Source organism: Atractosteus spatula, chromosome 3, assembly GCF_055471065.1.
Source record: "Atractosteus spatula isolate fAtrSpa1 chromosome 3, fAtrSpa1.hap1, whole genome shotgun sequence".
NCBI lineage: Eukaryota > Metazoa > Chordata > Actinopteri > Semionotiformes > Lepisosteidae > Atractosteus > Atractosteus spatula.
Window position 1 is genome coordinate 14,193,417 of NC_142708.1, and position 25,853 is coordinate 14,219,269.

The 25,853-nt window shown below is 37.7% G+C and overlaps 1 protein-coding gene across 3 annotated transcripts in view; it reads left to right on the plus strand.

Moving 5' to 3' along the window:
• Window positions 1-15,332, plus strand: part of tut7 (terminal uridylyl transferase 7) — a 29,965-nt gene extending 14,633 nt beyond the window's left edge. For 2 of the 3 annotated variants that reach the window (XM_088910313.1, XM_088910314.1), the window contains 10 exons: window positions 245-358; window positions 674-751; window positions 854-1,031; window positions 3,610-3,657; window positions 3,747-3,838; window positions 4,493-4,608; window positions 5,383-5,648; window positions 7,849-7,922; window positions 10,183-10,249; window positions 14,669-15,332. In XM_088910313.1, the coding sequence (XP_088766439.1) occupies window positions 245-358; window positions 674-751; window positions 854-1,031; window positions 3,610-3,657; window positions 3,747-3,838; window positions 4,493-4,608; window positions 5,383-5,648; window positions 7,849-7,922; window positions 10,183-10,249; window positions 14,669-14,733 (1,098 nt within the window). In that variant the 3' untranslated portion in view covers window positions 14,734-15,332. Of the gene's footprint in view, window positions 1-244; window positions 359-673; window positions 752-853; window positions 1,032-3,609; window positions 3,658-3,746; window positions 3,839-4,492; window positions 4,609-5,382; window positions 5,649-7,848; window positions 7,923-10,182; window positions 10,250-11,413; window positions 11,545-14,668 lie in introns of all 3 variants that reach the window. The other variant, XM_088910315.1, reaches the window with a different exon arrangement.
• Window positions 15,333-25,853: the final 10,521 nt, after the last annotated feature.

The following is a 25,853-nucleotide window of genomic DNA, read 5'->3' on the forward strand; positions in this document are numbered from 1 at the left end:
CTTATACGGAAAGACATCCAGTGGAAGTATCAGCACAATGCAAGATAGTGCGTCTAGTCTAGATTTTTCTAGTCAAATTTGATGTCCTCAAGGGCTCTTGTTTTTCTTTTTTTTTCTTCCACCTTTCTTTGTTCATATTATTATTTGTTTTGATAAAGGATTTCACTTCCTTAATTCAATTTGTGTCAGTTAAAATATGTATTCCTCTGCCACTGTCATTTGACATGTAGTGTCTTTGCTATAGGTGTGTGACATTGGAGATGCATCAAGAGGCAGTCTATCTTCGTATGCTTACACTCTGATGGTGCTGTACTACCTGCAACAAAGAAACCCGCCTGTTATCCCTGTGCTTCAAGAGGTACTGTAACACCTGCACAAGTACAGTGTTTTCTTGTGTATTACCATTGTGCATTTGTGTCTGTTTTCTACACTCGCCTGTCCTTGTACTCAACAACAGCTGTTCCTGAGCCATGACATGAGCTTATGATGAGGAATAATTGACTATCATACTTAATTATACTTAACCCATTTCACTTGTGCCTGAATAAAGTGTCTTGCTCTTGTATAAATAAAATAAGTGATGAATCTGGCTACATTCAGTTTATGAATAAACAGTATTATACTGCTTATAAGCACTACAATAAGTGGATTGATCCTTTTCTTATTTATATAGCTTTACGATGGCCCAAAGAAACCTGAGGTCCTTGTTGATGGCTGGAATGTGTACTTCTTTGATGATCTTGAAAACCTGGTAAGTTCTTTTTCATTCTAATGCTTCCCAATAAGGCTTTGTTTTTATGTATTTAAATTTGTTTTGGAATTTTTTTTTATTTTTCTGTTCTGTACTTTATAGTCTAACAGATGGCCTGACTTTGGGAAAAACACAGAGAGCGTAGGGGAGTTGTGGCTTGGATTGCTTCAGTTCTACACTGAGGAGTTTGACTTCAAAGAGCATGTTATCTGTATACGGAGGAAGAAACTCCTCACTACTTTCAAGAAGCAGTGGACATCAAAGTACATTGTTATTGAAGGTAAGAACGAGTTAAAAACTTTAGTGGGTTACAGTCTTCTACAAGCCTGCTATGAAACTGCATAGTAATTCCCTTACTTTATGAGAATTCCCTAACTAGTTGCAACAAATTTAGATAGATAGATAATACTTTATTAATCCCGTAGGGAAATTGATTAAACAAATTTCATTGTTTCTGTCAAAAAATGAACTGATCTGATCACAGAGGTATAAGCCGTATACATTTTCATTTTTTTGGTTTGGTTTGAAACATGACTTTTATAGTAAAAAAGAGGGATTTCACACTGAATTATCTGGTTAACATGAAAGCACAGTAGACCAAGAAAATATCTTAATGAATACCAAAGGAAACCAATTCCAGTCAGTAGAATTTTCCTAATCAACATATTCAAAAACATTCAGTGTTTTGATACGATTACTGTTTTACAAAAAGTGTTGCTTCAGTCTGAATATTTGCATTTGTATAAACATTTTGAGTCTACGTTCTGTCTTTTTTTAAAGAAATTAGTGGCTCTATTATTTTATGTTTCAATGTCTGGAAATTACAACAGCTTCAATTGTTTTTCTAGTTCCAACTACTTATCAAACTGTCCTTTGGGTATGACAGGATTATGACAAGTGTATTACAATTGATTAAAACATCCTTAATTATTCTAGTCTACCTACACGTGTAGAAAGCAGAAAATGTAAAAAATGGAACATTTTCTTTTGTAGAAGTGGAACACATTAATAATTCTGTTTTCAACATATGTTGTCTTTATAAATGCTTGAAAAAACAATCCTGTAAAACACAGCTTATCCAGGCTATAAGAAATGAGTGAAAACCGAATCCCCCCAAGACAAAATCTGTAGCCAGCAAAGCACGTATCACAGATGTATTGCTCATATTACTTCCAAAGATGGACACATCACACCAGCCTACAGTACAGTAGATCCCACCTGTATTGAACTTGTCTGTTCAATAAAATGTCAAAGCACTTACTGCAAACAGAAGGCCATTTTCCTGAGACATTTTCCTATTTTGTAATTTTTTTTCAGTAATGATTAGTTTATTTTGACACTACAGTATACCAGTTCTCAAGGTTATCTCTACCATTGCTTTCATGTACAGTACATTTCCCTGATGTATGTCAAGCCGCTATTTCTGCAATGCTCTATGCAATGTAGAGTTTGAAAATTTCATTATAGTTGTAATGTAATGTCTTTGCAATGTTTTTTTTATTACATGCAGTTGACAGTTTACCTAAAGAATCTTGATAACCTATTGAAACTGTTTCATAAAGGCAAAAACAATGCCCACTCCTGCATAACATGACTAATTGCTAATTGGATGAAACACGGATCACACTATAATGTATACAATAAAAAGCTCGTTGATTTTCTCATGGTTAAGTAGAATTGCTCATTCTTAAGGTTAATGAAAAAGGTTACAGGTGCACTTTAAGAAGTTCAAGTAGGTAGCTGTATTAGTATGTGTAGGCTGCAAAGGAACAGGTAAAGGTTTATTCCATGCTGAAAAGAAACCTGAAGAAGGCTCCACAAGTGAAACATTGTGTCTCTTTTCTTAAAATAGATTCACAGCAGATTGAAATAGATTCAGGTGTGAAGAAGGCTCCACAGCCCAAGTGTTGTCTCTTTTCTTTTTCTTTAGCACTAGCATGGGCTTATTAGTTGTGCTTTCTTTTTCTTTAAAGGGGGACTGCTATTTTTACATTTTAGGATTATAGTGAATCAGCAATGAGTGTATTTCAAAACAATGAAACTACCATGGTAACGTGTACAACCTCCAATTTACACCAGAAAAGAAACAAAGTTTCAATGTGTGCATAGCACCATACTGCCGTCATTGTCTGAGATTCAGAACAAAGCAACAAAACACGAAAACAGTAAAAACATTATGCAAATGACTTCAAATTAGTCAGAAGCATATCATGGGGCAGTTTTAAAGTATCTGCTGTAAATCCGTTTTAAAGTTTCAATTTTTTTTCTAACCTGCTGCTGAAATGGCATTTAAAATAAGCATGTTTTGTGGCATGTGCAGGTTTACAATTGAAAACTAAAGTTCTGCTAAACTTATTTCATTTGGTGATCTTGTGGTGAGTGGTCAGCAGGTTTGCGACAACATGGCAACCATATATTACTTTCATAAAATTTCTGATTTTATACTTAATTCGAAATTTGTAAAAGTTTGTGATACCATCAATTGATTTTGCTACTGAGATTTAAAAACTGATCCAATTGGGATGCAGTTCCCGATTTAAGAAAAAGTTACCTCTGCATGCAATTTGGAAACAATTGTCCAAAAAGGCATTTTATTTAAGAATGACCACTTTTTAAAGTAAATCCCTTATTAACTACATACTAAGCATTGATTGTCCAGTTGGAAGACAGTAATCAATGGAACACAAATTCCAGTCATAAAAAGGTGCAGAGATTTTCTATGGTACATTGTAGTTGTGAAACAAATGAAATACATTATTTTACTATCATGGAACCTTTTGTTTCTTCAAGTGGAGTGGTACAGAGGTGTTTAAAAATAATAATATATTATTATGTTGTTTTGTGTGTACTTATTACAGATCCATTTGACCTGCACCATAACCTTGGTGCTGGATTGTCAAGAAGAAGTAAGTCTTGCATATACACATTTTGATTTAGCTTTACTGATGTTTTTTTGGAGAGCCAAAAATACTTTATTTTCTGTTTTCTGTTTCAGTGACTAATTTCATCATGAAGGCATTCATCAATGGAAGGAGAGTCTTTGGGTCACCTGTTAAAGTGTTTCCCAGTGAATACTCTACTAAAATGGTAGACCTTTCTTTTTAAAACACTATTTGTTTGATTTTTTTCGGACACAAAAGTATCCATTCCATGATGTCATACTGTATGAATCTTTTTCCAACTTGGTGACCTAAAACCCTGAGTTACGTAGACATGACATTATAGCCAGATGAATTTACTCAGGACAAAGCTTGTATTCAGCCCAATTTTACAATGTACTCTGCTGTGGCAAAGGACATCAAAATTTGCAATTTGATAAAACAACATTGAAAATGAAAGTGTTTGTATACAAACAAAACCTGACAGAAAGCAGTGCTCCAGTAAGAATGGTTTTAGAGGCTGTAAATAAAAGCAATTCAGTACATATCATAAACTCCATTGCAAAGAAGTGCAATTGTGTATATATATATTTTTTTTTCTGTGAATCTCATAAGAATGATGTTTTGTAATGATGGGTTTTTGCTTTTTCAGTTGTGTAATGGAACACTTCTTTCCATTAAGAATCATTCTTTGGAATGGCTGTCTTTGTTTTTGGCCCTGTCTATGCAATATCTTCGACCTTCATTTTTATCATTTTTGAACATTTTTGAAAGGCCCTTACTCACCCAGCAATTTGCTCAACCCATTGATTTGCTCCGTTTCTTCTCCCTCAGTCACAGCATATTCAATGTTTGTTTTCAGGAGTACTTCTTTGACCCCGAAGTGATGACAGAGGGTGAGCTGGCACCAAATGACAGATGCTGTCGAATCTGTGGGAAAATTGGACACTTTATGAAGGACTGTCCACTGCGCAGAAAGTATGTATCGGTTCCTAACATACCAGCTTATATCTTACAATAAAGAAATGCTTTTTACTGTGAAAAATGTAGTTTTGCAAATTAAAGCTTTACAACAGAGGCTTCCTCAAGGAAATTGAAATAGTTTTGGTTATTATTAACAAACAATAACAATAATAATAATTTCTAACCCTTATAAAACACTTGTCTGGACACTGCACTCAAAGCGCTTTACAGGTAATGGGGACTTGTGTCCACCACCAGCAATGGGCAGCGTCCACCTGAACTGTGCAACAGCAGCCAAAGTGCGCCAGTACCCTCTCCATACATCAGTGGAGAGGAGAAAGATGGGGATTATTAGGAGGACCAGGGAGACATTTGGCTGGGACACCAGGGTTAACACCCTCCAGTTAATATTGAGTTTAGAATGAAGCAGGTTTTAGAGTTTCCAAGTAAATTTATGGTGATGTTTCTCTATACATTCATAAAATAAAAATGATTCTATCCAAGTACAAATTGTACATAATTTAAGAAAAGCATTGTAGAATATGACATTTAATGCGAGGATATCTATACTGCATTCAGTTTTTAACTTTACTGTTCACTTGTAAAGCGAATGATCTACCACCAGGTGGCACGGCAGAGCTATTTATCCCCCCAGGTACCTAAAACCTAACCTGTTCATTTCAATAACCACTCACAATGTTAAATATAGAATAGATCTATTTCTTCAGGATCAGACTAAAAAATGTGCATGTGTAAAAATAAGAATAATAAAGTCATTATTCCCAACAGATTGAGGCAGAAACGTGACCACCGAGGCCACGAGGATGCTTTGTATCAAAAGCGGCATCATGGAGAGACAGAGGCAGGAAATGTAGATGGCTTAGGGCAGAGACCAAGAGCTGACAACCACGAATCCATCAGGGAATGGACCCCTCGGCAGTCTGCAGACAAGTGGAGGAAGCAGGAAGAGCGAGAGTTCAGGGAAAAGCGCTGCTTCATCTGTGGCGCTGAAGGACACATTAAGAAAGAGTGTTCTCAATACAAGGGCTCTGCAGGTATACTCTTTTTGTTGTGCCTAATGGGGATTGTAGAAAATCTTTTTCCTCTTTTAAGTTTGAGTATAATATGCCACCCGTTGACATCCATTATTTTCCATTCTCATGTCATTCTGTTCCTTTTTCAATTGATTTAGGTGACATTTTTAGTACTTATTTCAGTACATGAAAATAGAGAAGTTTTTGTAGTCATACCAAGTATTCCTCAATATATTCTGCCTTGCAAAAGTATTCAGACCCTTGCATTTACTTTTTCTTAAAGCTTACACTTTGAAATAGTAGATATCCTTGAGCAGCAATTTTCGCCAAACAGAACGTTTCTCATTTAAGCCAAAAAGTTCTATTTTTGACTCATCTGTCCAAAGAACATTCTTCCAGTAGTCTTCTGACTCATCCAGGTGGTCTTTAGCAAACTTTAAACAGGCAGCAATGTTCTTCTTGAAGAGTAGTGGCTTCCTCGTTGCTATCCTCCCATGCACACTATCCTTGTTCAGTGTTTGCCTGATGGTGGACTCATGAACACCGACATTAGCCAGTGCAAGAGAGGCCTGCAGATCCTTAGACGTTACTCTGGTGTTCTTTGTGATTTCCAAGAATATTATACGCGTTGCTCTTGGAGTGATTTTTGTTGGACGACCACTCCTGGGGAGAGTAACAATGGTGTATAATTTTCTCCATTTGTACACTATCTGCTGACAGTGGATTAGTGAAGCCCAATATCTTTAGAAATCGTTTTGTAACCGTTTCCAGCCTGATGAGCATCGACAACTCTTTTTCTGAGGTCCTCAGAAAAACCTCCTTTGATCGAGGCATGGCATGCGTTCACAGACCTGTGGGGTGAAGACCAGACTTTGGTGGTGAAGACTCGGGTTTATGTTTTTTAAATAGGGCAGGGCCACCCAATCTCACACCTGATTGTCATCCCATTGATTGACACTCCTGACTCTTAATTATCCCCTTAACTGAACTGATAATCCTAGAGGTTCACATACTTTTTCTGACAAAGACATTTAATGTTGGATTATTTTGATCAATACATGAATGAAAAAGTATTTCCTTTTGTGTGTTATTTGTTTGTTGGGTTCTCTTTATCAATTAGTATGACTTAGAAGATCTGATCACATTTTAGGTCAAATTTATGCAGAAATGTTGAAAATTCTAAAGGGTTCACAAACTTTATAGCACCTCTGTAAATGTCATAAGAAAAACCTAAATTATTTAAGTGTACAAAATTACCTTAAGTGCCACAGTAAGTATTAGGCCTGATTTCAATCCTAGTGACTTTCAAGCCAAGGTTCAACCATGACAGCCAAGGAGCTTACAAAACAGGAATAGTTGTAGAAAAGGCACAAATCAGAAGAAGAGTATGAAAGCAACTGAAAATACATCTGTTTAAGTACGGTGAAGTCAGTCATTAAGAAGCAGAAGTCATCCAGTCCCTGAGAAAAAAGTTCATGAGTCAGCAATATTACAGTCATTCCACAAAGGACCTGAAAAATCTCAGGCCCCATATGGGGTTTTCAACAAATCATCTAAGAGGTACCGCAAACATGTTGCACTTTTTTTTTTTGTCAGACAAGACAAAATTGGAACTTTTTGGTCTCAGTGCAAGTCATTACAGCCCAACATAGTGCATCATTCGGGCAATTCTTAGAGGAAAGCCTGCTTCAGACCTAAAATGTATCTTTCAGTAGGATACAAGCAAAGCACGAGGTCTAAACTATACTGGAGTGGCTTAAGAATGAGACAATGAATGTTCTTGAGTGGCCCAGTCAAAGTCTTATCCTATTGAGAAGTTAAACTGAAAACTGCTGTCCGTCTCCAAACAACTTGAGAGAGTTTGAGCAAATCTGCCAAGAAAAATGGGGGAAATGTGTACCAGAAGGAGTTCCTGGGATTGAATAGTTAAAGAATTCACAGATTTAAGTTTTTTCTTTTTAGTTTTTTTGTTAACATTTACTATAATTTATCTTGACCAAAATGCTCAAACTGAAAATTTCTAATGGTTTAATCAAAATATTAAGTTGAAAAAAAAGTGTATTTTTGAAATGTCACACAATTACACACCATAGGATGGGTCTAAACAGTTTTGCAAGGCACTCTATTTAAAGTATTTAGCTCGTAGGGTTTTCGAATTGTCTTTCCTAGTAAATATCTACTGCTCTCATTTATCTAAATGCTTGTCTGCCTTCTGTCTCAGGGAATTACCGAAGTGATGCATTATGTTCTTCACCATCTGCCCCCAGCAATTTGAAGAACTTTAAAGCAAAACAAGTAAGTGCACTTCTTTGTTATAGTTCAGCATCCTAATGTTACAGAAGTACTTTATCTAGTAAATGCACTGTCCCCAATGTAAACCTTACATTTTTAACACTTCTAACAGATCCTCAATCATGACATTCAGAATTGAGAGTATTGAAGCTGGAAGAGCAGCAGTTATGCTTGGCTGACTATATGTAAACCAGAAAGAACAGTATGAATGTCATGTACAAAATAAAAAGTAGCACATAATTTCTGAACTACTAAACTATCAAATCTAGAAAACTCAGGATTCATTTTCAATTTAGAAAGAAATGTAATTATTCTCATAAGGTGGATCCTAGAAAGACAATATATTTATGTCTTGGAAACATGCACAGGGCATAATGTCTTTTGTTGCTGTGAATTTACAGAATTTTTGGATCTTTGTGAATTATTGTGTTATCAATAAAACCACAATCGCCTCTTTAACCCCATTTCTTGAAGGACAATTTGTGATTATAGTTAAATGCATAAGTGGCCAAATTACATGTTTTGTTGATTTTGTAAGTGAAAAGAAGTTAACACAACCTCTGCAGCAAACATACTTAGACATATTTTTGCAAATTGTAATGAACAGTTCTATTTTTTGCTGAGTTTAAGAGATTGAAAAAAATAAAACAGTAAATGTGGCCTGTGCAAACATTTGGGCACCCTATCAGTCAGTACTTAGTAACGCCCCCTTTTGGCAGAAATCACAGCCTACAAACATTTCTTGTAGCCAGCTAACAGTCTTCTATTCTTGTTTGTTTTCTAATCCTCAGTCAGCTGCTTATAGGAGCCCGTGGTTGTTGAGTGTAAGCACAACACCCTGGGAGGTTCGAAGAGTCAGAGGATTTATTAAGCTCTGGAATTGTCATCACCTGACTTAGTTTAAGGCCTAACATGTCAATTAAGTTCTGAGACCTTACAAAAAAATAACACTAGTAGATCTACTGGAAGGGTGCCCAAACTTTAGCACATCTGTTAAATTCAGCACATAAATAGTAACTGTGCGTTAAACGTTGCAGAAATATGTAGTTTGTTTGTTTGCTGTAGAGGTTAACTTCTTTTCACTTAGAAAATAAACAAAAAATATTATTTGGCCAGGGGTGCCCAAACTTTTGCATATAACTGTATATACACTGTAGCTTTCTAAATTTACACACTTTTGTTTTGTTTTTTTATTTAGCTTTTTCTCTTAAATATTTTCACAGGGATTAATTCTCTGTGTAAAGTGTTTCTAATTTAAAAAATCTCTGGTATAATAGATAGTATGATGCTAGTTTTTAGACTTAGCCATTTGTAAAAAAGTGACTCTACTCAATTGTTTCACTGCTGTCAGCAAAATGAAAAAGGATGGGTTTCTAAAAGAATTCCTTGTATTTATATAGTGCTTCTCATCTCATGGGTTCTCAGGTCCTAAAATACAGAAGAATCTAGCAGCTCAATCCATAAAGGGAAAAATCTTTAATCTTAAACTACAAACTTAAGGCATGCTTTGTCATTAAGGGGTGCAGAGTTTTAGAAAATTTGAAGGCTAGTATATTATACAACCCCAGGATAGAACAATGAAACTGCAGTTCCTTCAAAATGGAAGTAGCGTTTAGGGTTTTAAATCTATTTGGTAGGTTGTAGGTTCAAATCCCAAGTGAGACATTGCTGTTACACCCTTTAGTAATGTACTTCATGTGAATTATTCCAGCACCATACCAAGTTGTAAAAATGGGTGCATGTATAAGTCTCTTTGGATAAACCAACCAGATTTGTAATAAAATAAATGAAAGTATGCAAACATATGGTTATGAAATTACCATTACTATAGCTACACTATACATTTAGATGTAATGTTCAACCAATTCATTAACATTTGAGTTCCGTAAGTAATAATTCTGAGAATAGGCATAGACTGAGGGTGTAATTTAAATTCCATCAAGGAAAACTACAGCAAATTATGGCTTATATTACCTCAGAAAACTGCTACAGAGCTTTTGACTTTTTATCTTAATACTTAACATGACACTCCAAATAAAACCCAAAAAGTGTAGATACTGTATGAGGTTCTCGTTTTGCCCAGCCCACTCAGATACAGATTCTTGGTTGTTGATTGCAGATGTTTTTCTCTGTAGACGCTGTTTACTCTTTGCTAAATGTAAGGTCATTTTTACCATTTATTCATGTTTAATATGTCATGTGCTAATTGGTGTTGTGTACAACAGTTTTAATAACACACTGTATTGTCCTTTTGTATGTTCAGGGTACTTATCAGCAGGAAGAAAAACAAAAGCAGAAGCAGCCAAAAATATTTTTAAGCCCTCAAGCAGGTTTGAATATTTTTTTCTTGCTGTTTACTTGAAAAACTATTATTAGTAGAATTAGTAGTGTTATTATTCTTATGAAAATGATATATCTATGTTCACTCTTTCTGTTGTGAACAATAATTATTCTGTGAACATCTTCTGTATTTATAACCAACAAAAGACAAATGCTCAAACTCAGTTGGACATAAACAATATTACCACTTTTCAACTCTAACATATGTTGGATCCTATGAAAAAGTCAGAGGAACCTAAGAAATATGTTTGTTTTCTCAAACACCAGGTATAAAGTAATAAATGAATGTGTTTGAAGGTGGGTTTTTTGCTTTATGAATCTATTGTGGCTACTATTCATACCGATTTGTTATAGTGGGCCAGGTGTATCTAGATGTATAAGTGTAGGTGTGAGTATTGTTACAATAGAACAATATCCTGACCCTTCTGTCACAATTGCTTCTAGAGTGGGTTAAGAATTCCAGATGGGAACAGCAGTAGTCTTTAACTGTTGGCAGGCTCTCTATTTCATAAATTATATTTTTGTGTTTCATTTGGTCATGCTGCCTGATTCAGAATGATTTTTGTGACATTATGATGTTCTGTGACATTGAGTAGATGGAAAGTAAAGGAGACAGATGGTGGATTGGGACTATTTGTCTTGCAGCATGTTTGAGTCTCATTGGTTTAGTTTTCATGGTTACATTTAAGATGTTTAGCTTGAGTCAAACTAACAAGATGTTCATCCTCTGATGAGTATTCATTCATATGTTTTCTGATGCACTGGCTGTCCTAGACACCCCTTTGGGTGCTGAACAGGTATGTCCACAGTGGCTGAAACTCCTTCATACTCTGTTGAGGAACTTTTTGCTCTAACTTTTAGCGTGGTTTCTCCAACCTGCACCACTCGTCAGAGTAGAGTGCATACTATTACTTGGCCCCCTTGTTTGTCAGGGCAAGAAAGACGAGGTAAAAATTAGTTTCTTACAGTCCTCAGCCATAGCCTCTCAGGCTCGGAGCTTCATACTTCTGTTTTCTCCCTCAGTGATGTGTTATCTCTTTCATTTCAACACTCATATGTTTTCTCTCATGCCTCAGACCTTTCTGTGACCTTTTACTTGAGATCAACTCTTATCCTTATCGGCAAATCTCGTACCACTGATATTTGCTCCTATTGGGTCGGCCCTTTCGGGGAATAACAGTGGAAGACCCTCCACTTGGTCATTCCTGTTTAGCCAGACCCATTCCATCTCCACCTTTACTTTACCAGCTGGCTGACATGGCAGCAACTGAAGCTACTTCCCGTTGTGAGTCTTCCCTGCACCTTTATGCCTTGTGCTCTGTCTAGGAGCTTCCCTTTCCCACTTCTCACATAGAGTCCAGTATCGTTCTCTCTTGGACTCTGTCTCTCTCTGCACTTTTTGCTCCCTCTCTGATGTGGAGCCTCTCATCTCCTTAATCTCACATGTGGAGCCTCCTTCGCCCAATGTCGCACACCCGAGTTCACATCATGGACTCCTTTTGTTGGAGCCTTTTGGTCCCTGAGGTGCCACACAATGACTTGTGGCTTGTTCACTCTCTGACAGTTAGTACTTGGACTTCGTGTTTTCCTCTAGCCACTGACGTCTCTCCCTTATGCCACCAGGCTGGGTCTCATTATCACAACTCTGTTTACTCAGAGTCTCTAGCCCCTCAATAAAAACTCACAACCTGTCCCACTGCCTCATCCTTGTGTGTCAGGCTCTTCACTTGCAGCTACTGGAACACCCCTCTTCCATGTCCATCTAACCTTTATTCACAATTCACTCAGAATTCCCACAGCTTCCAGTGCATCTCTCTCACCTAGACTTCTCTGTCTCACTCAATCCTTAGAACTCATACAGTATGTATTGGTGGCACCTCACTGGTGTCGCTACTGCATGCCTACCACCACAGATAAGGCCTCTCTGTCACTCCATGCCATGCATTTCCAGAGTGTAGGGCCCCTCTACTGCCCCAACTCTCTGGCTCACACACTTTCAACCTGCTGTGATAAAAGCAACTGTTATCTTTCCAAACAGAGTCTCTTGGCTTGTTCACAGCAGAGCCTGCTCTCTAGCCACAGACAACAACACCTTCATTCCCTCTCTGCTTCGACATGGTCACTGTCACTCCCTTCCCTCAGCATGAGGTAGCCACACAGCTGCATTTACACTCCAGCACTCTTCTTCTTCGGCACCATGCACTTCATCTGCTCCACCCCGCTGTGCCTAGTCTTCTGTTCACTAATGTGCATAGTAAATGGGAGACCCTCGATCTTACTATCACTCTTAACTGAGGCTAGCTCAGGACTGACAGTCTAGCACAGGGGTCTCAAACTCAAATGAATATGGGGACCGCATTAGATAAAATGTGCGGGCCGCATTCATACCATACAAAATGCATCAAATATTAAATTAATTGAAACTGAAATTTTTATTTGAGATATGTTGGTTAAGTTTACGCAATGTACTCCACATCATGTGAGGTTATTTCTGAAGTTCTTCATTCTGGCTGCTTCGTTGACAGCATTTTGCAGAGACCAGAATGTCAACATTAGGCCTGATATCACGTGAAGTAGCCAGTCACAATGGTGCTCATAAATGTTGATCGATGAGTCTTGACCGTAAAACTGATTTGTTGATCTTCATTGATGAGAAAAACGGTTTGCATAAGTACGTACTGCCAAACACTGCAATGATTCTAGCAGACGCAGAGACTAACCTCAAAAACCTTTCTTTCTGTCTACTTTCTTTATTGATGGCACTCTATCAGCCGGCAATCAGGCAACAGAGACATACACATCAATTCCTAGGGTTAACACACTCACAAGGGCTGTGAATAGGACACTTACGCAGGTTTAGGGTGGTAACAAGACAAAACAGGAGTAAACAATTAACTACTATTTACATGAGTTTTATAGTCACTATTTATATAGGCAGGGTGCCCTAGTGATTTCTCTGTGGACCCTCAGACCATCTCCTGGCTACAGTTCCCAGCCTGCACCGCGGCGCATGTATTAGCCTGGTGCGCCTCCGCTTCGTCACCTGGCGAGGGCGCTACAATATTTCCATGGCAATTATTGAAACAGAAAATGCATCTATAAAACAAAAAATGTATCAAACAACCAAATTTTACTGGTAACTTTTTGTTTGTCCGAGTCGTTGCGGGTCGTGTGTTTGAGACCCTTGTTCTCCTAGCAGGGAAGTTTCAAATCTGATCTTATAGAACCTCCCACAGCTCTCTTATCAGAACAGAGACTGCCTTCAGCTGTGGTCACATTGCAACATGGCGTTGCTACCGAGGAGCTCTGCCCCTAGCATTCCCACATCCTCAGCAGTATTACAGTGTCCATTTGTGCTATTCAAGAAAACCATCTTCTCATCCAGCATCATGAAAAGAAAGGGAATGGTGGTTGCTTATAAGTAAATAAGTCAGGTGTGAAGTTACTGTGCTGCATTCACTGAAAAATAAACACATTTTGAATTTCCTGCACAGAGAACTTGTACATGATAGGATCCTATTGGAAATGCATGCCTTGTCTGGTGATACACTACAGTGTTAGTCTCGTGTAATGCAGCTGTGATTTGAAAAAGTTGTATGTGGTTATCTTTTATTTCATCTGCCCATTTTTAAATCTATTTTATTGGGAATCAAATCATAAATCAAAAGAAATTATCTTTACTAGCTCATTTTATTACCTGTTCAATAATATAGCAAACATGCTTAATGCTTAGTAAGATGAAACTGCTTAGCTCTGATATTTACAGAGATCACCTTGGCATAGATACAGGACTATCATGTTCCTTCCTGGAGTGCGCTCTGGAGACTATCGCAACATGGGCTCGTGCTCAAGCACATTTCCATGTGCACATGGACTCCTGTTTGTCGTTCCCAGGATTAAACAAAATTCACACTTTCAATCTCTGTGTCCATGTGTTTTAGGGAGCTGTTCTCCCCCACATACACACCTTACCTATTAATATGTAAGAAAAAGCGCTGTAACCTCCCTGTGTTTAAGGCTAAAATTGTGTTCCTTCAAACTGAATTTTTAATTCCACAGGAGTTTACGGAGTCTCAAATCTTGCAAGCTAGTAAAAAGCTACTTGAGATCACAAAATACATATCAATCCAAATTCTTTAATTTTCCCCTGACCCCAGTCAAGTTTTAACTTACATTTTGAAACATAATGATGCTTTAATGAAGTGGCAAGCCACTCTTAAAATATATTTTATTTTTGTAAGTATTATTTTACTATATGGAGCTTTGGGTAATGTTTTCAGATTTAACCCTTTGTTCTGTTTTTTATGTTAAAAAAACATTTCCAATTTAAACTTTCAGAATTTATTTAGGTACTTATTTTACTGTGTTGCATAAACCTGTGGTATTCATTGTGTTTATATTTTTTGTAGGCAGTCTTGCAAGCAAGCATATGACTCAGGGAAGATCAGCTCAAAAATGGAATCAACTGGACTGAAATGACAATACCTGTTTATTTTAAACCATCTTTAGCTTTTCTGATGTATAGATGTTTTTTGTTTTATTATTAATTAGATATTGAAGTAAGCAGTTAGCAAGCTTTTTTCATTTAAAAACTTGAGCCAAAGGATCCTATTTCATGTTTGTTTTTATTCAGTCTCTAAGGAGAACGTTTTAATGTTTTAAAGAAAAAGCCATGGTGCATGATATCTATATACTTTGAAATTTGTTTATTGTAACATTTTTTAAAAATCAATTTTCTTGTGCACTGTAAAGGACATGTCTGTGGAAGCATAATTTAACTTGTCCTCCTTTGAAATCTCTCAAGTGTAGTAATGTGCATTTAGTATTTTAAAAATAATGGCACCAACATGCAAATTTAAGTTAAGCCTCTCCAAAAATCAATGCATTTTTTGTATTCATTTGAATTTCAGTTCAGTGTTGAGGTATAAAATATGAATTATCTTGCTTGGTGTTTTCCAGTATTGCTGTGATTATAACAAAGAATGTGGGGCTTGCCTCCAGGCTGATATTGCTGCTATATAGATTTATTACTGTCTGTGAAACCTGTGACAGAAATAAAATTTCTTAAGAAAAGAATAAGATGCTTTTTTGGAGTTCTTCCCTACATAATATGAGAAATACACAAGGCTGTATAATCTTCTTGATTCTATATTTATTATAATTTGAATGTTTGCAACTGGTACATTTTGGATGTTCTATCAGTGCTTTCATTCTCAAGATCAATCAACACCTAATGGAATACACTGAGTTGTATTCCTAAAACCTTTACATCACATTTACCCTTTTACCCTTAAATCAAAAAAGAGAAAAAAATATATTGTTAATCAAAAAAGACCTTTAATTGTATTCTTGTTGCACAGTCTAGCATCCTTAATATGTGACACTTTCCAGCTTTTTGTGTTCTTTTGATCAAGAAAAACAAAATTGTACTGCTGGGGAAGTTTTATTGCTATAGTCTGATATTTGTGATTATTGCCATCTTAATTCCTGAAGGTGACTGTTCTTGTAGGTTAAGAAAATGACGTCTTTGATAGTAAAGCGTAATTTCAATACCAAGTTGTATTTTACAATGACCTTTATCTACGCACATTTTTAATGCAATGACAATTATGCCACCATTGTAGTCAACATTTGTAAAGTGCCTGTGGGTGACGACTGCAATTTAGCAGTGTTAAAATCACATCATTCATTAATTTTCTTCAAGAGGTAATAAAGGAAGCCTCAGAGATTACTATGTATTGAACAGAAGAAGATTTTTGAGAGCTTCATGTCATTTATATCTAAATGTCACTTGATGAAAATATGTAATTTGATGAAAAATTGGGTCTATGCACAATGAATGTGATGAAGAATATACTCATTACAAAATCAATGAATGCACTTAACATGATGGCATAGATTTACCAGACCATGCCATAGAAGTTTTGGAAAATGGTGTCAGAATAATATGCTAAAATACTCTTTTTACTAATATAGGAGCAAATATAGGAAAATATATATATATTTTTGGAAAATATGGCTTCTAAAGAGTAAATGTTATCACAGAGAAGAAATATTGCATTTTAATTAGACAACATTGCATTATTTTGAGATCATCTTAACACATCATGACAAACATGTTTCTCCTTTCATAAAAAGCATCACTCTTTTTTGGCTGTGGCAGCACAGTCTTGGGTCCTGAAATTGTTATAAATTGAGTTTCTCTTGTTTTCTGAGTAATCAAAAGTACAAAATTTCCCATGTCTTATTACAAACCGAAAGTACTTGTTGATGAGGTTTTAAAAATAAGAATCTTAAAACAACAGAAACAAATGATATTGCAACTTTGTTTATAAATACTAATCCAGAGTATCGACTTCATTAAGAATAAAAATTGATTTATTAAACTCCTGAACACTATATCCAGAAGACATCAAGTAGAACTCCAGGTAATCAAATATTGCTGTTAAATGTGTGTAATGGTAAAACTATTCCTGAAAGTGTGTAATCTGAGGGGAGAAAAAATGGTTGTTTGCACAGAAATGATTGTAAACCAACTGTACCCTGAAACAAATCCACTCTTAGGATTATACAGTAGTGAAACTTGCCTGTGTAAAAAATGTTAACATTTTTCATTATGAAACGGTTAAATTAGAGTCAAGCAGTGATGGAAATGGAAAATGTTTCACGGACCGTTTGAGAAGGGTTTGTCTTTAATTTATTACAACACATTAAGCATGGTGAAAGAATGCATTGTTATCTTGTTAACACACAAAAATATGTTTGTTCTCAGTGTCACTATAATTGGCTTCTGTAGGTATTGTGCAGAGGAAAGGATGCAAGGTGTCTAAAGAACAACTGTTAAATGAGAGAATGCTGTCAGTACAAACATTATGCTAATGCTATTACTACAGAACTCCTCTCCATGGCAACCAAACACAAATTGAACATGTGGTCTTGGTAATACAGCAATTGCCAAAAATCCCAGAACATAAAGAACATAACAATCCACAGCCCTCTCTGGGCCTTTAACTCTCAGGGTCCCTTACGCTGGGAAATACTGGGTGGTCTGAAGGCCTGGCTGCAGCTCCAGCTGGACACGAAAAAGGGGCCGATGATTCTCCACTCACAATGTCTTCTGGAGCTGGGAGCTTTAGCAGGTGGCTTGCTTTCCACCTGCACCCCTCATCCAATCAATAGATCTGGCGCCTCTCAGCCTCAACACAATGCCTGCAGGTTCTGACCACCAGGGCTGCAGTCTGCTGCTGTGCCAAGGAAGACCGCCCTACATCCAGTCCTGCTCCTGCAGAGTAAGGACCTTCGCCCTCTAGGACCTATCAAACTACAACTGCTACTGCTGCTGGGCTCTACCCTTGTAAGAAGCGGCTTGTTGAAGGTGAGGCAATCCAGCTGCAGTCACTCTTGTAATTTTGTGTTTAGTGGCCCGGTAATGTAGGAAGGTTTGTAGGGGGATCATGTGTCAAATTGACAACCCTCAGGCTTTAATGTCTGGTTCAACCTCACCATCAGTCTCTGTACACCGCTGTGTGAATGTGCTTGATGGACTTGCCAGTCACATACTGTATGTCTGTATGCCCATTGTCAGTGTTTATGACATCCAGCAGTTTCCCCAGTGAGCAAACAGTCCAACCTGACTACACCTTGAGTGGTGAGCTTCAGATCACTTAGCGTGGGGGTCGTGAACAACCAGGAGATAGCAAGCATCGGCTGGAACACCAGGGAGTTTGGTACGGAGATGCTTCAACAGTGTTTCTAGCAAAAGGCACCAGAGTAGAGGGCGATGATTTGTCACTGAGGAGACATGCCGTGCAATCCTTGCCAAAGAGTTCAATGTCAAGATTAATGGTGATCCACCAGACTATGTCTTTGCAATGCTGTTTCAGCTTGATTACTCCCAGATACCCATCATGAGCCATTCTCAGGATCTCTGCTTTAAGAGGTTCTGGAATCAAGGTACAATGACACCTAGAGATGCAGATAACCTCCTAGTAGGATAACTCATCTCCCTCACTCTGTGATACGGTAATAATTCCCCATTAACATTCTGTGACCACTCTTTTCTGATGAATGTGTGGAGCTTAATAAACAGGGAAACTTTCTGGAAAATTCTATGCAGCTGTTCCAAAGAGATGGCAGGAGACAGAGGTGCCACAATGATCTGCACCAGATCGTGTTCAGCCTCTGAGATCTGATGGACAAATTGAGGGGCCACTGGTCAGGAGAGATCTGCAACAACAGTGTTCTGCCGGCCTGGAGTGAATTCCAAAACAAAGTTTTACTGGTGCAAATGATCAGCCCACCAGAGCAGCCGCTGGGATTCATACCCAGAGCCACTTGTGCTTGTGAGCTCTGTGAGAGCTTGGTGAACTCTGCAAAATGTCAAAGCTCTCCCATACAGGCAAAGATGCCAGCGGGCTCATGCCCCAGTGAAGGCCAATATCTCTCGCTCGCTCGCGGAATACCTCTGCTTAGCTGGAGTGAGAGTGCAGGAAGCAAATGCCACTGGTTTCAAGACGCTGTTGTGCAAGTGAGACAAGACAGTGCCCAGCACAACTGCAGAGGCATCACAGATGACAATCGTGGGTGCAGTGAGGCTAAAGTGAGCCAGGATGCAGGTGGTAGTAAGCTGGAGTTTAAGAGTCTCCACAACCTGGCGACATCCACTCTCAAAGGGCTTTTCTCCTTTAGGCGCCGGTGCAGGGGTGCTGTAGCTGAAGCAAACTGTGGCAGAAAGCAAGTGGCTATGCCCAGAAATAATGCCAGCTGGGGACCAAGGTTCAGGAAGGGCCTGGACTGCATCCACGTGGGAGAGAGTAGGGGTAATGCCAAGACCTGCAGTATTTCAGCACTGCTGAGATTGGAGAGGCTAAAATGTAGACTGTGAAATAAGACAACCATCAGATTGGCTCCTGAGGCAGTGAAGTATAACACGGAACCTTAGAGGAAGATAGACTGCACCCAAGTAAGGGATAGATGCTTGTCTGTAGCTAGACAGTATCACTGATGTACGTGTCAGAGGAATGTGGGCATAAAAGGTGTCATAGGTGATCTTGTTCAAGAGTGACGCTTTGACACTGCTGTCCACAAGCAAAAGAAACAACATCATTCATAACTTCCACAGGTTTTTGAACAAAGTGGCCAGCTGAGACTCAGAGGTAATTGCTGCTGGAGATGAAGTTCAAGCTGATGCTGCACTAGGTCTTCTGGAAGATGAGTGGCAGCACCTGGCAAAGCGGTGCAATTTCTAACAATTCCAACAGTGCTGGCCTGTTGCAGGGCATTCAGGTGAATGGGCTGCACTGCTAAAGGAACCTCAGTTACTGCGATGTTTGGGCCATGAAGTTAAATTCTGCACTTTTTTCATTGGAGTTTGTGCTGTCATTGCAGTACTGGAGTACCTGCAGCAGAGTCACTGGCTAACCAGTTTGCCACTACTACTACTAATGCGGTTTCAGCCTGCTGTATAGTTTCCACTGCTCCCACAAGTGTTAAGGAATATGGTTCCAAAAACAAGTACTCCTGGAGTTGCACACAATATGTTTTTTCACCGGTATGACTCTAAAGTAAAAAGCATAAACATGCATGCTCTTGCAAGAAGGTGTGAGCTCTTCAACAGACTGCAGGCACTTAATATAATCCACTGCCAGTAATGGCATACTGACATCATTTGCTTAACATTAAAGGAGTCCAGTGTATTTTGCATAGAGGAGGTAATGTTCTATCCAGAAGGCACTTCATAAGCAGGAAAGCATTTTACTGATTTTATTTCTAGTCAAGAAAGTGGCATGTCATTTCAAGAAACTTTGTTTCTTTGTGCAAGTCCATGGATGAAAAGCAAATACAGCATGTGATGCAGATTATAGTTCCATAGTTTGATTATATTCTAATTACGACGATACATCAAATACGAAGGGTTTATTTACCTATTATTTTAGTGTTTGGCATTAACTCTCCTGGCTGAGGAAATGATACACCTAGCCAAAAGAACAAGTCTTTTAAAACTCTTCTCACTAAAAAAGGAATGAACAAGGGAGGCTGTTCATTTACTTTAAGTTCTATTACTTGTTCATATAAAATTGACCAGTATTAAAGGACGGAGTATGTATGCTCGGTTTTCCAGACAGAGCAGTTGGTACCCTAGGCATAACAGGTGCAGGATCTTTCTGAAATTATGCAAGTTATTTTTCAGAAAGCTTTTTTGTAGGTAACAAAAATACATTACTATTTTAAGATACTTTGGCTGATTCATTTATCCAAGGCAATGTAGATGTAAATGATGAATGTATAAAATCAGAAAACTGAAAAAAGACAAAGTAGAAAAAGAAAGTTAATTCCATCTCAGGAGTAGCGAACTGTGTTCTTAAAGGTGTTAACCCTGATGACAAAATGTTCCATAACCATCTCATTGTTTTCTTGGAAATGTAACAAGGTGTTAGAAAAACTGTTAATCATAATTTACAAAATATGGTTTCCTATTATTGACTTGATAACATTACTGAAAGTATTTTCTTTAATGTCATTGTTCAAAACTGCTGACTTTAAACAACAACTAGAAAAAAACCTGAAAGAAAAACTGACAAGTATAGTTTTTTTTGCATGGGTTTAATGTCTTTAGGACAATGTGTTCTCAAATCCAATTTATAATCAAACCTCTTTACAAATTCAGACAATGCTGTAAATTAAGAGCACTTCAATGTGTAAAAAGAATATAATATACATACCTAATTATATAATTATAATATATATAATTATACATAATAAGTATATAATTGTATACCTAATTATATACATACTTAATTTTATTATAATTGTGTATTTTGTCTTTCTCCTCTATGTAGCTTTTAATTCCAAGTGTAAACAAATTTAAATTTAGTTCAGAGACAGTCTGCACAATCCATAGATATTTCACAATACTGTGAAAATGTAACAATAATTATAATTTATTATAATAATTTGCAATTATTTTGTCTGTATAACTAGGCTCCCCTTTTGATCCTCACTTTCTGAGTTCCAGGGCTACCAATTTTATTTCAATTTTTCATTTAGGATCTCTAATCTCAAAATTGTCATCAATGATTCATTACCAATTAATTATAAGATTAGAAATCAGGAGCCACAATCAAGACTCTATACTGTGAAAATATGTCTTTCACCACACAGAGAAAAATATTGTAACGCAACGGGGGCTCAGGCAGGCGCCCTTGCCGCATCAGGTCGGCCCAAAGTATAGGTGGCTCGAACCCGGGACTTCCGCGTCTCTCTGCAGCGACCCAGCCCCGTGAGCTAAAGAGAGACCTCTCACAGCCCAGTAGCTGTAGTCCTGCTATCACAGGGAAGGGCGGTGACGTCACCTGCTCTGGTACGCCGGCTCTTACACAGTACCTGTCGGCCGTAAGCGTTACACTCTCCCCCACTTAAATCGCCGTCCCCGGCGAAGGGCTATCCCACCCCGCTTCTGACACCAATGTAAAGCAACGGGGGCTCAGGCGGGCGCCCTTGCCGCATCAGGTCGGCCCCACACCGTCCGGGGCTCGAACCCGGGACTACCGCGTCTCTCTGCAGCGACCTAGCCCCGTGAGCTAAAGAGAGATCTCTCTACAGCCCAGTAGCTGTAGTCCTGCTATCACAGGGAAGGGCGGTGACGTCACCTGCTCTGGTACGCCGGCTCTTTACAGTACCTGTCGGCCGTAAGCGTTACAATATGTATGTTTCAAAATAATAAATATTAATCTGATTATTTGTATTTCTACCTAAATGCAGGTGATCTGATGTTGCAGATTGAGAAAAATCCACTCAAGTTTGGCTCTGTCAACATCTTGTTTTACTATTGAAAATGTTGTACTCCCTGATGGTATTCCTAAAGAAATCCTCAAGCTGAAGTTCTTGATAAGGCTTTTCTCTTGCTCCTGAAGTGTTTTTCAGAAATATTATTAGTGCTGTCTGTCTTATTGCCTTTGCCAACTGAAAGACTACTCACTCACATTCTTCTGAAACTGACTGCATTGGATCTCACCTCGCTGCAAATGTTAAAAACAACTAATGGTGATTTGAAGACGGGAAGAAACTGATGGGACTGTCTACTCAATAATTGAAAAAAAGGTTTCTTATCTTAAGTAAACACGTTGTCTGCAGCCAGTTAGTTTAAAGATAAGCAAGAAAGAGGCCATATCAGTGTCAATTCAGAGAATCATTATTCCAGCATGTCACCATAATATTGCAGCAACCAACTTCTGGGCAATCAGGAGTAAGGACATTGCTGAATCATTGCTTAATAATAATAATAATAATAATAATAGTAATAATAATATCATCTTGGAGATTATTTGAAGAAAGAAAGTGATGTGCACTGAAATTAAAATGATGGAATCTGTTTTTGAGCTCTGGGGTGACAGCTCAGCCAAACCTTTTATACAATCTTATTAAAGTCAAATAGTGTTGTGCAGCTTGACGAATATATTCACATGTTAGAAATAATTATTCAGGCATATTGCCCTATTAAACACAAAAGTATTTGCCATGGCTCGGTTAAATACAGTTAGAGGATATGTAATGAAATAGCCTTTGTTCTGTGGCATGTATGGTAGCTATCACAATGTAACCAACTAATGAAATGTTGAAAAAAAATAAGGATATTCAACTTTAAATGTTCCATTTACTAATATACATTGAGATCTAAAATGTATATTTTGTTCCCTAGAGATCTAAAGACATCAACTATATTTTCTGCCAAGAAGGTCATTTCCTGTCTCTATGGTAACAAACAAGAATCCAACAACAAGAAATGTAACAAAAGGAGCTGGGGATTATAAAGGCTCATTACCTCAGCCTCATTACATCTTTGGTCTTGTAGTACACACATTTTTTAAAGCAAATAAAAAGCCACTGCTTCTCTCCCAATGCTGATACAGTATATGAATAATAATATAATAGGTACTCCTAAAGCAGATACTCCTGAATTCTTTTCTTCCATAAAGTAATATGCTGTAAATCTGGAATGTGAGTAAATAATAACACAATCCACTTAAAAACTGGAGTGTTATTGCAGTAAGAAAGCATTTTTAACAATCCATTATATGCCTCTTATTCTTGGCAAAGAAATGACCCAAATGCATACACCTCAATTTAGGATTGTGCCCTGGCTGGGCTGCCAGTCTTTTGCAGAGCATACAGACACACACCTATTTACTGTATCTCGCCAGGGTGGTTTTAGAAGGGGGACAGAAACCAACATTCAAGCACAGAAAGACCCCAAGGCCAGAAGCAAACCCATGTACTGGAGAGCCCGGAGGCAGCAGTGCTCACTGCCACTATTTCACGGAGAATTCTGGAAATGTTAATGCTCTCACTCCTGAGTGCTTGAAAAGGAAACAGTTTTGTGCTGCCTTTGCTCAATCAAGCAATATTTGAAAAGTACTGTACTCCATATGAAAGGCTCCTCAAGTACCCTCTTTTCTTTTTCTGAGGTCCTTACCACCTTTTCTGTTTGTTTTTATTTCTCCAAAAATTGATTAAAAGCCATATATATGAGGTTTGAGAGAGAAGGTGAGTCACTGTATGGGGTGCAATGGAACAAGTAGAGGTTAATTTTATACTGAAAAGAACATAGAAAGAGAAAACAAATTCACCTGTATTGAACCACTCATACTGTATCTGATGAAAGCTTAACAGCTTAACAGTTGTGCTTACTCTCTACTTTTCAGCATGGAAATAACATCTTCTAGTTTCTTTCTATATATAATTTGACTCATGGATGTGTAAAACATTCACTGTAACTTCATTTGGATATACAGTAGCTTCTTTTGGTGCATCTAAGAACAACCAAAAGTATTTTCAAATTGGTTACAATAATAGAACATATTAACCCTTACATGCCTGGAAGAATTTGAAATCTATAAATTGAACACATATCATTCAACAAATTAATTAAATAAACTCAATAATTAAATAGGTTTATGGCTAGATTAGTGATGCATATTTTTCTTATTCTTTATATGACCACATTCTTCCTGAATCCTAGTTTGTATTTCAGCTTATAGCTGTTAATCAATTCAATTTATCTGGTTGAAGTTATATAAAGCAATCCAGCTTTTATATTTTCTTTAGGCCAAATGCCTTTGCAATAAGAGCAAGCAAATGAATATAAATACTGTATTTTTTTAAATTATCTTTTTAATGATCCTGTCTAGAAGAAGAATATAAGAAAGGTTACAATCGAGAAAAGGCTATTAACCTATAGTGATCATTTGGTTGCTAGCAGCTAAATGACTAGAGAATCTAACCTGCTCATTTCTTGAGAATACCAGTACCGGTTATGGCCAGATAGCCAATTCCAGACTGCAGCAAAAAAAAACAATTGATATAAAAATGCAGCATTTTTAGTTTTAACACAAAAGGGATGGCACAGAAATTGCAGCAACATTATGGAGTGATTGAATTTTTTTCATTTGTCATTCATTTACCTGCGCTTCACGTTCAAAATTAAACATCAGATAAACTGCCAATTTCTGACGAAACTAAAATGTTAAGTGGTCCACTTTACAAACTTCAGCTGTTGTTTCCCTGACAACCATCTACTATCTGTGGAACTTATTTTTTTTTCTAGGTCATTTGGAAATTCAAACACTTGTTGAGGTAGAAAAACGGGGAAAACAGGAATGGTAGAAAAACGATCGATCCCAAGACTTTTGATATCTCGTTCAGTATTGTGAATTTGATCAGTGGAAGAGAAAGCCACCTAGATACTGCTTAGATTGGGCTGCTCCTTAAAGCTGAGCAGCTGGGCAATAGGGGAACAGGTTGGGGATGCTACCATGAGGTCAGCAGTGACGTTGAGAAAGTCACAGAGTTCAAAGGAAGTTCAGTCAGCCCCAGAGACCTCAGCTCCCAATGGCATCAATGACTGTAACACATAGGGGTAGTGTAGAGGATAAATATGTGGAATTAATACCTGATAAAAAGCATGGACTTTTAAAATACCTGACTTATCTCAGATGCAATCACCCTAGTAATAATTTCTGAAAGCATGGAGATCAAACGTTTGAAATACAATCTCCATCCTAATTTCCCTGTAAAACCTAAGAGCTCCGACTCCAAATGGCCTTTCATAGATATAGGTAAATATCTATAGAAATGGCACATGGTAATTAGGATTTAATTAATTTAAAAAGCTCTCAAGAAAATAAATGTGTGTTCTGCTTACAATTACCAGCCCAAATGGGAGTCTTTCTATGTTAACTTTTCAAAAAGCCTTAGGTTTGGGCATTAAATCCTGACAATACGTATGAAGATGTACAGTATATATCTGAGCATCTAAGTGTGAGATGAGGCAGAAAAAAAGGAAACTGGCACTAAGCTAGATGAACACAGTCAGTGTATCACAACTACAACTACCCTCAAAGGGGTATTAACAGGGATGGAACCAGAAGCTGGGGATGTACAGTAATACATCTATACAACTGCCACCATGACCCGGATTGGCACAGCAGACATTGCTGACACAGATATGGGAAGAGGCTATTTCACCTGCTGATGTTGGAGTGAGGGAAATGACAGTCTGGCCTTGGAATTTACAGGAAAAACAGAAGGGGCACGTTG